Source organism: Vigna unguiculata, chromosome 3 (assembly GCF_037176805.1).
Source record: "Vigna unguiculata cultivar grain cowpea cultivar isolate G323 ecotype 2 chromosome 3, ASM3717680v1, whole genome shotgun sequence".
In the NCBI taxonomy this organism is placed as follows: Eukaryota; Viridiplantae; Streptophyta; class Magnoliopsida; order Fabales; family Fabaceae; genus Vigna; species Vigna unguiculata.
Window position 1 is genome coordinate 64,056,364 of NC_140794.1, and position 16,396 is coordinate 64,072,759.

At 28.9% G+C, this 16,396-nt stretch overlaps 1 protein-coding gene across 1 annotated transcript; it reads left to right on the top strand.

Moving 5' to 3' along the window:
• The first annotated feature begins 12,352 nt into the window (after positions 1–12,352).
• On the top strand, positions 12,353–16,165 carry AIL5 (AINTEGUMENTA-like 5). Its single transcript, XM_028065321.2, has 9 exons — positions 12,353–12,748; positions 12,848–13,169; positions 13,273–13,355; positions 13,896–13,904; positions 14,121–14,209; positions 14,328–14,401; positions 14,490–14,540; positions 14,654–14,730; positions 15,015–16,165. The coding sequence occupies exons 1-9, from the start codon at positions 12,601–12,603 to the stop codon at positions 15,734–15,736; spliced, it is 1,575 nt and encodes a 524-aa protein (XP_027921122.1). The 5' UTR covers positions 12,353–12,600; the 3' UTR covers positions 15,737–16,165.
• The last annotated feature ends 231 nt before the right edge of the window (positions 16,166–16,396 follow it).

Here is a 16,396-nt window from a genome sequence, read left to right on the forward strand (position 1 = left end):
CTTCCTTCCTCTCTCTTGCTGACCCTCTTCTTTTTCTATTATTGGTGTGTTGTATCTCCCTAGTGAAACCCCTTTATAAATCCTAATAAGTGGTATCAGAGCCGATGGTTAAAATCGGCTCAGACGAGTACAGTATGGTCCTAGTATCGAAAGTCTTCCTGGTAAGGGTTCTAGGTAAAGCGTGTCCCGTTAAAAAGAACGGCGGTACAGAAAAGGGCAGTTCCAGGTAAAGCGTGTTCCATTAAGAAGAACGGCGGTACAGAAAAGGGCAGAAAAGGAGTACTCGTGGTTGGGGGTTGAAGGGACTCACCCTTAAGGAGGAGATTGTTAGGAATCCAAGTGTGATTATAAGTCTCACATTGACTAGAATTGAGAAAGTGGAACACTATATAAGGATTAAGACCCATAAACCCATTGGCTTAAGGTTTTGGGTTAAGAGTGGTGTCAATGCCTTATGTGGTTGGACTCAGGTCTTATTGGTGTGTTGTATCTTCCTAGTAGAGATGGCAAATAAACCCGTCCCCGTGGGTATTGCCCGAACTCGTCCCCGTTTTGACGGGAAATCCCCGCATTGACTGGGTATGGGTATGGGTATGGGAAATCCCCGACTTTTTCAGTTGGGTATGGGGATGGGTATGGGGATGTACATATACCCGCCATAATACCCGTCCCCGCCATATCTTCATTCTCGTTTAAATTATTAAAATATTCACAATTAATTAAGTAACTCCTATATATATATATATTTTTTTTTCTATTTTTTTTTCTTTTAATTATTTCATTTGTCATGAAACTCATTCTCATCTCCAATATATTTTTTATCTTATCATAACCTTTATGTAATTATGTTAAAATGATGTATGTTAATAAAAAAAAATATTATGCCTCACATTTGAATATTTATATTATTTTTTAATATTTTTATTTATTATAAATTTTCCTTTCACATGAGAATGTTTATACTCTAAATTTAAGATAATATAAAAAAAATTCTTTACTTATTATTATTATTATTATTATTAATTTTTGTTTAATTTGAAGAACTCTTTTGTTTCATTGAAATAATTTTCGTTATTTTTCAACCATTAAGTATATATGTTGATATTTGAAAAGTTTTCTTAGTTCTCTAAGATATTTTTCATCTTATCATACCTTAGTTATACATTTGATTTCCTTTGTGTGATTTTTTTCGATAGTCTCTCAAATTATTTCTAAAACACACATTTGTTAGTTTTTTAATATTTTTATTTATTGTTTTTATTTTTATCATGTAGAATAATATTTCGATATATTCTATCTAATTATTTTTTATTTTATAACTCATTGTTAATCATAATGTAATTTTTTCACTTTCAATTCTGTTTGAAGTGGTTAAAATTATATATATATATATATATATATATATATATATATATATATATATATATATATATATAATGATATTTAGGAATAGTATATGATAATTCACTACAAGAAAAACATGAAATGGTGACTGATTTAGTCAGTAACCCATATCAGTCACTATTTTTCGTCATTGGTGGTAGTAGTTGATTTATTGTCTGAATCAATGACTAAATTAGTGACTGATTCAATGATCGAATCGATACTTGATTTAGTGACCAATTTAATTACTAATTTATTTGTAATTTAATGACAAATTGTTTTGTCACTAATGATATTTCTATTTAATTTTAACCACTTCAAACGTAATTTAATAATTAGTTCTCTAATGTATTTTTCATTTTATCATACCTTAATTATACATTTGATTTCCTTTGTGCGATTTCTTTCGATAGTCTCTCAAATTATTTCTAAAACACACATTTGTTAGTTTTTTAATATTTTTATTTATTGTTTATTTTCATCATGTAGAATAATATTTCGATATATTCTATCTAATTATTTGTTATTTTATAACTCACTATTAATCATACTGTAATTTTTTTCACTTTAATTGTATAAATAACTTTTATTTACTACAATATAAAAATTTAATGTAATTGCTATGAATATTTTTTTGTCACTATCCAACATATATTGAAGTTCAAAAGATACAAAATCTATGTCAAAATTTTATTATTTGTTCTTTGTGTCATTTTGATCAAGTGATGTATTATAACTTTTATTAGTGTATAAAAAAGAGATTTATTATAATTTAAAAAATTGAAGTAAACAAACATTTAAAATATATTTTAATTTGAATATTTTTTTTCCTTTTATTATTATGTTTATTATTTGTTCTTTGTGTCATTTTGATCAAGTGATATATTATAACTTTTATTAGTGTATAAAAAAGAGATTCATTAGAATTTAAAAAATTGAAGTAAACAAACATTTAAAATATATTTTAATTTGAATATTTGTTTTCCTTTTATATTTTTTTGAAATATTTTTTAATTTTATCAACTAAGTTCATCAATGTTGTAGTTTGCAAATTTAATAAATGTTTTGGTTCACATGAAATTTTATTTGGTATTCTAATATAAAATGTAAACAATTATAATTTATTTTAAGGTATTTGACATCGAAGAAAATCCTCCTAATATTGAATATTTCATAATATTATGTTTTTTTTACCGTAATTTTTTTTCTTTTATAAAAATTAATATTAAAGTAGTTAGAACACGGGTACGGGTATGGGTACGAGATTATACCCGTTACCCGGTGGGGATGGGGATGGGAAAAAAGTTTGATACCCGTTGGGTTTGGGTATGGGGATGGGGATGAATTTTTTATGCGGGGATGGGTATGAGATAGCGAAACTCGTCCCCGCCCCGCCCCGTTGCCATCCCTACTTCCTAGTAAAACTCCCTCTGTAATCCTAACGATGTTCAACGTCTTACCTTCTTATTACTGTTGTCTCCGTATTGACTTTAGTTGTTCTTTTTCATTTTCTTGTTTCTTTTTTTTTATCACTCATCCTTAATATATAAAAAAATATTATTAAACTTGACAAAAAGTTTCCATGATGAAAAATTTATCAATAATAAAATTATAAATCAATATCTTTTAACAATATAATTTTTTTTTATTTCTTGTGACTAGTCTCGAGAAACTCCTAATAATATTTTGCTTTTTTTTATATACTTTATTGATTTATGGTGTGAGGAAGAACTTTAAATAACAAACCAAATAAAGAAAAAGAAAGAAATAAGTATTCTTTATAAAAATTACTTTTTTCTTGATTTTTTTTAATAACAAAGTTATCCTTGAGGATAAAAGGAGCCTATTTTAATAATTTAAGAACAACCCATAACTACATTAGAATTTTCAATCTGACAACAATCAGATTAGCACCTTTCAATTTAAATTGTTATATAATTATACAACCGAATATTTGATTAAAATAATCCAACCAAATTTAATTGGGAATTATCTCTTTACTTTTGTATTATTTTAGTAGGTTTGTACTTAAAAGAGATATAAAATTTATATATATTTTTTAAATCAATGTTGAGATAAATATATTTGATCAATTAAATTATAAATTTATATTGTAATACAAAATAATTAATCATATTATTCGCATATTTAATTTCACTTACAAAATATACATGATTTTGAAAGGTATGTTGAAGATCTCATATCCAATAAAAACAAGAATAATTCATAACATACATATGAGTGATAGATAATTGTCACCTTATAATTTAAATGATATTATTTATATTTTACCTTTTATTGTATTACAATTTAATATGATTTTTTTTCTTCTCTTATTGTATATTAAATTGCTTTCAAATATTACATAATACAACATTAATATTTAAATTTAAATTGAAAGATGTATATATGTTATTTCGACAAAAGTGTGTTTAAAATTTGTATTATTCACAATAAAGAAAGGTTTTACTTTGCACAAATAAAAGTATTGACCAAGATTAATTAATTAATTGATGTGAATGTGAGTTTAGTTAAACTTAATTTATCCAAATACATAAAAATATATTAAACAATAGTAAACTTTATTTTAAGCTATTATATTTTTTATTGTATATGTATAAGTGAGTCAAATCAATTATTTTTGGGGTAAAAGTTTGTTTTTTAAACTATTTTGCTATCATTTGAGAATTTGTATAGGAATAAAGTAATTTTAATAAAAGTTAACTTTTATATTCGGATATCAAAATAATGTAATAATGTTAATAATGTAATAATGTTGTCTTGTGTCTTTAATATTATTCAATATTAGTGATCAAAATTCATAGAGTTATTATGATTTTAAATTAAAAGGGTTGTGCTTCTTAGTTTCAGTCCTTATACATAATAGGTTTTGAAGGAAAATAATTAGAATGATATTACATGACTTAGAGTATTACATAATAAGATGTTACGATCAATACTTCTTCTATTTGGTACAATAAACTAGACAATAGTATGCACACACGAATTTTATGTTATGATCTTAAACCAGGACTGTGCTTCTAGTTGATGATGATAATATATTTTGATATAAAAAAAAGAAGAAGAAGAAAAACTCCCGAAATAATATTAATTAATATTGTCATGTGGAGAAGGCATCGTCAATATTTTCCACTTCTGGTATGATCCTGTCGGTACATTTATTTGGTGTTGTGTTCATTTGTTTGTGATTCATTTGGTTGTTTCTTAGTGTTGAAGAATTATTGTTGACACAATTGAGAAATATTTTTGGTGGAGAAGGAGAAGTCTCTCACGTAATTTTGTTTATACAATAATGTCATTAACTATGAACATTTACGTCATGCACCTAATAATACAAACCATCCTTCAATTTATCCAATAATGCTATCCCAACACGTGCACTTTTCATTATTCTTCCTATTCTCACTTCTAATAATTCAAACATTTCACTACTTCAAACGCATTATGATAAGCGAATTAAGCTATTAAAACTTTTCAAAAATAACCATTATCACATCTCTTCAAATCATACCTATCTAAAACAAAAGTGTTATCATTTAAATTATTGTCTGTGAAACTCCAACAAAAAGACAAAGCCACAATCAACCTAGTGAATGCATGTCACTTACTACCACGCGCACTTAGATTTTAAAATGTTAATTATAAGATAATTTAATTTACTAAGTTTCTTTTATTAAATTAATTTCTTTCAACCAAGAATTACGTGATTATGTAATTTCCCATCAGAAAACTTCGACCTTCTTTGGGTGTCTTTAGTTTGTTTTTTTAGTTAGCCTAATCGAAATTAGACATTAACGAGCTGAAAAAAAATTTTAGGTTTAATTTCCGTTGAAAATTTTAAAATTCAAACCTGATATTTCATTTGAGGAATTGTAGAGCGGTTTTTAACTCGATGCATTAAAAATATTTCAAAATTTATTTAAAAAATATTTTAACTTGGTTTTATCTAAACGCAATTTGTTTTCATTTCTGATAGAAAAATTGTTGAAACTCACAATCCAAACAACATCTAATTTTTCTGATATAAACATTTTACTTTGTCGAATATTATTTAATGTTAATTTGGAACTACCAATATAATTAGCTATGTAACACACTAAAATTTAGCGTAAATTTAAACTTTATCGTGAATTTATATTTATATTTTTTTTATAACGCCATCATATATATATATATATATATATATATATATATATATATATATATATATATATATATTAGAATAATGGGAGATACAATATTAATATTAATGAGATGTAAACATAATTTACAATATATTTATAAGTAATTGATATTATGTCTACTCAACACTTTAATATATATATATATATATATATATATATATATATATATATTTGGGAAAATCATGGGAGATACAATATTAATGAGATGTGAACCTAATCTACAATTTATTTATAAGAAATTGACATTATCTCTATCCCAACACTTTAAGATAAAGAATTTAATTCTTATATGGTGCTAAATTTTTTCATTCTTATTCAATGTGAGACTTAGGTCGTGTTCTTTTGAGACGAATGATAAGAAGAAGAGAGAGAGGGAGGAAGAGATGAGAATGATTAGATGGTGAAGTTTATGTTGTTTTTTTTAAGGGATTAGGAAGTGATTTTAGAATAGATTAGAAAGCGAAATTCAAGAAAGTTTGTGATTGAATTGAATGATGTGACATATAAAAAATAATTAATAGATAAAAAATGAGATTATCAAAATATCTCTAATGTTAAAAGTAATATAAAATGTTATATAAATCATTTAGAATAATTTATTTAATTTATATTGATTGTGTGAAATAATAAAAAATATATTTATAAAAAATGAATAATAAAATTTATTTGGTATAAAATTAAATTTGACATTTATCAATTTAATGTTTATATAAAAATAATTTAATTATGTTGTAACAAAAAATAAATAAGATATATATATATATATATATATATATATATATATAGATATATATTGTTTTTAAGTCTTTGAAGTATAAATTTTTTTCTTATTTGATATGAACATATTTTTTTTAATTTGATTATGTTTGTTAATAATATAGGTAACAGTTTTTAATAAATTTGTTTTCTTTTCTTCCAATTTTATAGAATTATATATTGTTTATATATTTTTAACTTTTATATTTTTAGATGTTTATTAATAATAAAATTTTTATTTATTTTTATTAATAAATTAAAACTAAAATTACATATTTATTTTTTTTAAAATTAAAATTGGTAAACATTAATAAATTAAGCTATCTAAAAATTTAAAGTAAATAATATTTTCACATGGCACGTCAAAGAAAAACATATGAAAATTGAAAGACTAGAATAAATTAAAATTATTTTTTTACTATTTCATTAAATGATTAACAAATAATTGAAAACAAAATTTTATTGAAAAATGTATTAACAATAAATATAACGAGGATAAAGTGGTAATTTCTTATCCATTACATTCTAATCTTTCCAGCAATAGTGGGATGAAATCTTTTAGCAATCCCTCTATTCTATCTCTGTCATTTCCTTGCATTACCCCAAAAAGAACAAGGTGATCATCATTTATGTCTTCCTCTCCAATCCTCTTGAAACATTAGATCGAGTCAAAAGAATATGACCTTACCTTAGATTTACAGTTGGACTCCGATCCATTTTTTAATCTTTCAAAAGAGGATTACCGAAAAGATATATCATCAATGAGACATGAGTTCAACATACAGATAAATGGTTGATACTACCTTTATCCCAAAACCATAAGACAATGAGTTTATGAATTTTATCTTTTTAGTCATTGTCTTCCTCAATTTTAAACAAGGTGAGACTTAAACTCACAATTTGTTGTACATGGTATTGAGGGTATAGTAAATAGATATAAAATAATAGATATATTTTGTTATGAACATGCTTACTAAGAAATATGTTGGTCAAATCTTTCGGAATTATAATTCATTTTTTGTATTGTATTTTTAGCTTGGGTTTAAATAAACTTATATCACAATTAAAATTTATATATCTTGAAAATATCTCTTGTATGTTTTTGGAATCATGAACAAAAGTTACTCGAGGTAATGATTTTTCATATCTTTTACTAACATTGGATTAATTTTTATGTACTTTTATATATAAATTTTCTACATATTTTAAAATTATATTAGTATTTCATACGTTATCATGTACAATATCTCGTGATTTTATTACAAATATTTTAAAATGACAAAATTTCGCCCTCACGTGCTAATATATAAAATTTTCAAGACCTAAGATGCTCATATGAGGCTAGAATTACATTTAACATGTTGATTAGTTTCAAGGTAAATCAATGATAATAAATAATAATTCATGCATCAAAACTAATGATGATTTCATCAACACATATTCTTTTCAATTTTTCCATTTAACCATACATTTTAAAAGAACAGTGGTTGAAATGCTCAATATCTCACATGCAAGAATGATAATACATTCTTTCTCAATGTATAATTTCACGCCCTTTTTATTATAAAAAGTATTTAGTTTTCTTTATTCTTTAGATTCTTGTAGATATTTGGGTTTTGGAAAACATATTGAAATACCACACCACAAACATTTTTTTATCATTTCAAACTTGAAACTCTAAAAATTATAATATCTCATAATCAATCTCCAACTCACAGTTTAATGAAAGAAGAGCTTACATATTCACACCTCCAAATATTCAGACTTGATTCCATTAAATTTTGTATCCATGCTCCAAGTAGGGTAAACCCTGCTTTTTATTTGTAAAATCAGAATAAATTTTTATTTGACCATAAATATATTGAATTAAAATTAATTAAAACACTTTCAAAAACGAATCATTAATAGTCTTACGCATGCTTCAAGAAACCATTTAAGTTTCATAAAACATATTTTGATATTTATTTTGACATGTGTCACTAGTGTAATGACAACAAAGTGAATTTATTGTGGAAGGTCCACACTATAGTAATGATTCTGTGACTACCAGTAATGTTTTTCGTTTGCATTCTCTATCAACTACTCCCTTTCTTCATTTTAGCTCTCTTGCTTCCCAAGAAAAAACCACTTTCTTTTCAAATATGTTTTAGAATCTCGACAAAATATTATTTTTCTATCATATTTTACGTCGTTTTATAAATTTGGAATATATATTTATTATAGTAGATGGAGAGAAATAAGTAGAATAAAAAGTGGACAATTATTTTATTGAAATCAAGATTTTTTTATTTTTATTTTTACTTTTGCGAAGTAATCTTAAGTGTATCAGTAAAAGAAATTATTGGTGAGAAAAGAAAGTTTTTTTATTTAAAATTTAATAGAGAAAATCCGTTAAGTTGAGAATTATATTAAGGTGACTTGTAGAAAGAAAAAAAATGGTTATTTAATACTATTTTGACAATTATTTGACCATTCACACAGAGATAAAATAATAATAAAAAATATAAATTTTTATATTAGCCAAAAAAGAAAAGAAAATAAAAGATAGTTAAGAATAACATCAAATAAATGTATAAGAAATTTAGATATCAATAAAAGTTGGAAAAAAAAGAAGCAAAAGATAGAGACCAACACATGCATGATAAATAGATAATAAATATGTTATGAAGCATCTAACAATTATTTTCTATACACTATGAGAAATAAATCTCAAGTATGTACAGAATCGATCTTCTACAGTTTAATCTCTCTAATACCCAACATTTCAAATTCAAAACTATTGATTAATATAATAAAAATAATAAAGAGGAATCAGGTCAATGTCATTATTATTGTTACTGAAAAAAAATTATGCTGCAGAGGCAATAGATGATCCGTGTTGTAAGTATATGATTATTTATATTTTAGTATACATGATAAATATTTATTTTATATAATTAAATTTTCTAATGAAAAATAGATCCTATTTTCGATGGTTAAGCTCATAAGTACGCATAAAGAATAGATCCTATTTGACATTATTTTATTAACTATTTTTAATATATATATATATATAATAAAAATTTACATATTAAATATTGTTATTTACGTTTAGCTTATTTTTAATTAGAATATTGGGAGCCAATAACATGATACAGAATCGAATTAATTCGACAAATCTATTTTGTTAGAAGTTTGGATTGTTGGATACATTTGTCCACGTTCAGAATTTTGTCCAGGTCGAATGTCTGCATTCGTCACCTTGTACAGTATTTTTAAAATATAAATATATTTTATATAAACATTAAAATAAGATTTAAAATAATATCTATATATACTTGTAAAATATATTAAAATATAAAATCTTATTTGAAATAAATATTTATTTACACAAAAAATATAAGATATATGTAGATAATAAAAAATATGATTTAATATTATATAATTTTTAATCACCTAAGTTTATATTTTAATCTGAATTTGAGATCTAAGTTAAAATTAATAACATAATTACTGCATGTAGAGAGTAAAAAAAGTTAAAATACTCACATAGCTTCATATATTTTTCGACAAATGTTAAAATTTTCTTTACTATAAACATTAAAATATTGAGTAGACATCCATAGAGTGACATGCACAAAACAGTGTATGTCTATTCTAAATACACGATAAAACTACTCTTATTTGTACGTTCCCATCATGTTCTAAAATGACTAAACTAATATTTTAGGTATTTTGAATACCTTAAGTTAAGTTTAGGCAAGTTTTATAGAGAAAAAGTTATGTGATTGACAAAAGGCTCGTTTTCACCACTGTAATTTGATTTTACTCAAATATTATATTGAGTAGACAATTTTATACAATATTTTTGGTTCTTAACTTTTTTCTCTTTTATGGTTTTTCCGTATTTAGATTTCCTATTTTTTACCGACTTATTCATTTAAAGTTAGTTATAATTTTATTTTTCCCTAAAACATCGTATTATTTTAACCTTTCTTTCTAAGAGAAAAACTCAGAAGATTTCATTTGTTCTAAACTTTATTTGGAAGACATTTGACAAAAAAATATTAATGTACTTTAAAATTTTTGTTAGACTTATAGGGTTGTGTGTCGTAAAAGTTTTGACGTAAAATGTCTGTGATTTTCAACTGTGTGCTTTAAGTTATGGTGAAGAAAGTTCTGAAAAGGAAAATTGTGAAATTGATATAAAGATTGGTAAAAAAATGAAAGTAGTAGGGTTTGGGAGGAGTATGGGCGGGAAGAGGAGACGTTGAAGGAGTCAAAAGAAAATGTGTTGCTGCGCTTTATAAATTCACACAAACAAACACGCCAGTTTATCTTCCCATAATATTTTATCATTATTTGGCTTAATTTATAGAGACGCCTTATTTGTATGGAAAATGATTTTTTAATTATTAAATTTTAACAATTTTATATTAAAATCTTTTCTAAGTGGTTTTCATTTTTTCTTTTTTCTCATTCTTAATATTTTAAAATCATTGAGAAGATAACATTTCATATTATAAGAAAAAGTTGTCAAAATTTAGTAGTTAAAGTATCATTGTCCCAATTATATATTGTGTTGCTTTGAATGAATGTATTATTAAAAAAAATAGAAAACAATGATTAATAAGTGAGTAGAATGTTATTTTAAAAGTGATACAAGATCACATCATGTTGTAAAAAGAAATTATCAAAATTTAGTAGTCAAAATATCATCATCTTCAAAGAAATTCACTGAAGATCTAATCTCACAACCCATAATAAAATTAAAGAGAGATACTACCAAATTACCCTTTTACTTATATTCATTCTCTTTATTATGAAAAAATAACATAATAAAAATTAATAACGCAGATCATAATTTATTATGGTTATAGTAAAACTTTATTACTTCTGAAATTAATATTAAAAAGAAAAAAGTCTCAATGTGAATAAATTATTTTTTATCTTATATATTAAATTTATTTTCATACAAAATGTATATATAAAATATATTGTATTATTCTTTTATAAATATTTTTTTATATTTTCAATTCTTCAATAAAATTTATAAAAATAATTTTATATTACATATAACAATAGAGATATTTTAATAATCTAACTTTTTAATATGTCACATCAATCCGTTCAAAAATTTTACTTCTTAATTCATTCTAAAATTATTTTCGATCCTTAAAAGAAATGATACTAATTTTACCATACAATTCTTCTGTTTTATCCCTCTTCTTCTAATCATGGTGTTAAAATTTTTTGTAAGAGAAATAAATGAATAGAGAGAGAGCAGGCATGTTGAAATCGAAATGGGTGATGGGTCAGCGTGTCCCCTCTTCTTCCCTCTTGCTTCCCTACAATCATACACTAAACATTACTAACACAAAATGGTGCATCATCTCTTATACACATGTCTATGTATTTCGATCTTTATATTACTATATCATCATAACTTAATTCACCCATAAATATCTCTCTTATACCCATACTTTTATTGCATCAAAATTTCCATCTCTATCCCAACCAATGCTTTTTCAATCTTGGGACCGCCCATTCTTCCTCCAAAAACCATCCTCTTTATTTTTATCTTTTCTCTCCCTCCTCCTTCATTTCCTCTCATCAATTTCAATTTAATCACACTAACTCACTCACATATAGCGCTGGAGATCAAATCAAAATTTACATAAAACAAAATGTTGTTTTTTTTCCCTCTTCGCAGTATCAGACATGCATCGTATAATAAGATGATACCGTATGCATATTGACACAAATTTGAACAGGAATAGATATTTGTCGGTTGCGGGAGTGAAGATTATTTTATGGATATGTTAGGAAAAGATATATATATGCACACATGCACGGAAGGCATGGGCGTTTTATGCATTCATGGATCATATTTAAACATATTTGGTATTATTAGAACGTAATAGTAATAATAAAAAAAAAAGGTTAATATATATATTTATAAAATGATAGCATAGAAATGTCACTGTTGTGTGGCATATCTATCTACAACAGCCATCCTAAGAGAAAGAACCTCGTTTTTGGTGAACCCTAAGAAGCAGCTGAGTTGAGTCGAGTTGAGTCTCTCTCTTGGAGCACCTCTATATCTGTGTCATAATCTCACCCCTTTCTTCTTCAACCCTTCTCCTTCTCTCTCTCTCTCTCTATCTCTCTCTCGAATAGATTCTATAAGATCGCAGTTTCCAAAGACCCCAACTGAAGTTCAAACCCCATAATCTCTCTTTCACGCTCATCGAAGACAACACAACACACAAACAACATGGACTCTTCTTCATCACCGCCAAACAACAACAACTCTCTCGCTTTCTCTCTTTCCAATCACTTCCCAAACCCTTCTTCCTCTCACTCTACCTCTCCTCTCTCCCTTTTCCACTCCTTCACCTCCTATCCATCTCTCACCCTCACAGGTTCCTTTTTTTCTCTCTCTATACTCTTTAAAATATTTATTTTCTCTCACTTTAAGTAAAATCTTCCTAAAATATTTTATTAATATTCCATAACTTCAGGCAACAGCACGGTGGATGCACCACCGGAGGCAGCAGGCCGCGGAGGGGCCACCAACCTCTCCATATTCACCGCTGCTCCCAAGTTCGAGGACTTTCTAGGCGGTTCCGCCACAGCAGACACCACCGCCACGGCTGCACCGCCACAACTCCCGCAGTTCTCCACTGACAACAACCTATACGAATCGGAGCTGAAGACAACTATAGCCGCGTGCTTTCCTCGCGGCTTCGCCGCAGAAACAAGCACCGAACCTCAAAAGCCGTCTCCGAAGAAAACCGTGGACACCTTCGGCCAGCGCACTTCCATCTACCGTGGCGTCACCAGGTATCTTTTTCATCGCCACCTTTTTTTCGCCGTCATTGTTTCATTTCTAAATAATTGTTTTTGTTTATTTATCTGTTTTTTTTTTCTTGTTTCTTATTTTCAGGCACAGATGGACCGGGAGATATGAAGCTCATCTATGGGACAATAGTTGTAGAAGGGAAGGACAGAGTAGGAAAGGAAGACAAGGTAAAGATACTATTACATGCTAGTTTTAGGTATTATTTATTGTTGTTAGAGAGGGGTTGAGGCTAACGTGCACCGGGGAGGGTGCAGGCGCGAACCGGGTCCACGAGATCTGGAACTGAGTGTGAAACGGTCCACTGAATGTGACCGGAATAAATGGGAGTAAAAGAATGTGGCTCACCGTGTATATAATCCCAATGAAAACCCTTCTCAATGGTTCAGATTACTCTGCCAGCCTCGCAGGAGCATTAGATTGCTGAGTTTGTGTGTGTAGTAACAGTGCGACGAGTGTCATGTCTGTCTAGGTTTTACGAAGTGAAACAGTGAGTGGCACAGTGCGTGCTTTTTTATTTTTTATTTTTCTTTTTCATTAGTTCATTAGTGATATTAATGATATTATTTTTGTGTGATGACTGATGTGAGTGAATGGAGGTGGTGGTGTTAAAGATTCTGACCGTGCTTTGTTTTGTTTCTTTGCGTGGCTTTTGTACCTGGGGAATGATTGCTGACTCGTGGGATCTTTTGCTCATTATGTGGTTTCAGTTTATTTGGGTGAGTATGATTATTACTTTGCAGCATTACATGACTTGGTTTAGACATTGACCTCATCATTTGTTTTACCGTAGCAGCACATATTCTCTTCCATCTCCTGTTCATTTATGATCATGAGTTTGATTGCGCATTTCTTAGATTCAGATTCTTCCCAAGGATCCTAATCATTTTAGTCAAAAAATGACTTTTTTGTTTCTTCCTCCTTTCTGTGTTTAGGTGGTTATGACAAAGAAGATAAGGCAGCTAGAGCTTACGACCTCGCTGCTCTCAAGTACTGGGGTCCAACCACCACCACCAACTTTCCGGTTAGTAGAAGACACGGTTTCATTTTTACCTGTATTATGTATTACTATGCACCCGTTAGCTTTTGTGTGCGTGATTCAAACCTTTCTATAGTTGATAATCTTATTCTGCATTTCACAGATTTCCAACTATGAGAAGGAGCTGGGGGAGATGAAGAACATGACGAGGCAAGAGTTTGTTGCTTCTCTGCGAAGGTAAAATTAGTTATTTTTATTAAAATGTGAGGTAGGAGAATAGTTTTATGGGCATGTTTAATTTATTTTGGCTCCCTCCATGTTACAGGAAGAGCAGTGGTTTCTCTAGGGGGGCCTCTATATACAGAGGAGTGACGAGGTATTTGTCTATGTTGTACTTTTAGGTTTTAACGTTTTGTGGCCTCATTTTCATTCCTTTTGACCGCTAGCGGATATCTATTGATTCTGAATGAATAAAATAATTTGATTCAGACACCACCAGCATGGCCGATGGCAGGCGAGAATAGGCAGAGTTGCCGGAAACAAAGACCTCTACCTTGGCACTTTCAGTGAGTCATCAAAATCTTCCTTATATTCACATCAATTATTGTCTACTTTCTTGCTTTCCATTCCTCTACACATGTCCTTTTTTTTGAAAAGGAAACAACTTCCTAAAATTTTGTACACATACACACAAGATGCTGCTGCTGGCAATGAGGTGTTTGTTAAAACTACCCAAATGGCCAAAAATCCCTTGCCACTTGCCAAGTTGCATATTTTTATTTTTTTTGTTTTGTTTTGAAGTTTATGATTTGATACTAACTAAAAGGAGTAATTTTCTTAAAAAAATTAGGCACTCAAGAGGAAGCTGCGGAGGCCTATGACATTGCAGCTATCAAATTCAGGGGGTTAAATGCAGTGACAAACTTCGACATGAGTCGCTACGACGTGAAGAGCATTGCGAACAGCACACTTCCCATTGGGGGTTTATCCAGCAAGAACAAAACCTCCGGAGATTCTGCATCTGAGAGCAAAAGCCACGAGGCAAGCCGATCCGACGAACGAGATCCATCGTCAGCTTCATCCGTGACCTTTGGATCACAGCAGCAGCAGCAGCAGCCTTCCAGCTCTACCTTAAGCTTTGCCATCCCTATCAAGCAAGACCCTTCAGATTACTGGTCCATCCTGGGGTACCACAATCCTACCCTGGACAACAGGGGGGTCAGGAACACTACCAGTGTTACTACAACTTCACCCTTCCAAATGGACCTCTCAAGTGCCCCCTCAAGTACCGGCAGTGAAAACAACGCCGCGTTTTTCAGTGGAGGAGGCGTCTTTGTTCAGCAACAAAGTGCTCATGGTCACGCTAATGCTAATGGTCATGGTCATGGAAATGGAAGCAGTGGTTCTTTAAGCTGTTCAATCCCATTCGCCACGCCCATCTTTTCTCTAAATAGCAATACTAGTTATGAGAGCAGTGCTGGTTACGGCAACTGGATTGGACCTACTCTGCACACATTCCAATCCCATGCAAAACCAAGTCTCTTTCAAACCCCAATATTTGGCATGGAATGAGCTCATGCACGAGGTAGGATGAGAATCTGTGCATATAATGATGAAAGGGGAAGGAAAGAAGTGGTGATGGGGTTTTAGCATGCAACACAACGCAATGCAACGCAAGGACGAACGGACCAGTCTCTTTAGCTGATGCACCATTTCAATGAGTTGGACTGACACTCATAATTCATCACAACCGTAGCTAGACCTAGCTGACACTGTACTAACTCAAACTTCCTTTGTTGTGTTTTCTATCATTTCTCTTTCTTTTTTTCTTTTTTTTTTCTTTTACGCCTTTAGCTTTTTGTCCCTGTTAATATACTGACATGATTTCATGAGTATAATGGGAAGGAAATCCTTTTGTGTAATCCCTTTCATCTTATTTATTTGTTGGTATCACCTTGCCATCCATGCGAAAAGCATTCAATGCCTACATATATTGCAGCACCTTTAGCACAATGTCTTTTTTACCATTTTGGGTAAATTCGCATCAAATGTGTGGAATAGTTTAATTTTCTGGTTTCCAAATAATTGAAAATAAGAAATTGACCAAGTTTTGGAACAAAATGACTAGGGACGTATGATTATCCGCTTTAGTGTTTTTTGTCCATCGGGTGCGACCAGTGTGCTACGGAAAAAGCTGAGGTTATATTCGTTGAGTTAGTCTTGGAAGAATTT

Excerpts from the sequence above, each read along its gene's own strand:
- AIL5 (XM_028065321.2), top strand. The coding sequence starts at position 12,601 with ATGGACTCTTCTTCATCACCGCCAAACAACAACAACTCTCTCGCTTTC. Across the intron at positions 13,170-13,272 it reads ATCTACCGTGGCGTCACCAG|GCACAGATGGACCGGGAGAT; the intron begins GTATCTTTTTCA and ends TCTTATTTTCAG. Across the intron at positions 14,541-14,653 it reads ATATACAGAGGAGTGACGAG|ACACCACCAGCATGGCCGAT; the intron begins GTATTTGTCTAT and ends AATTTGATTCAG.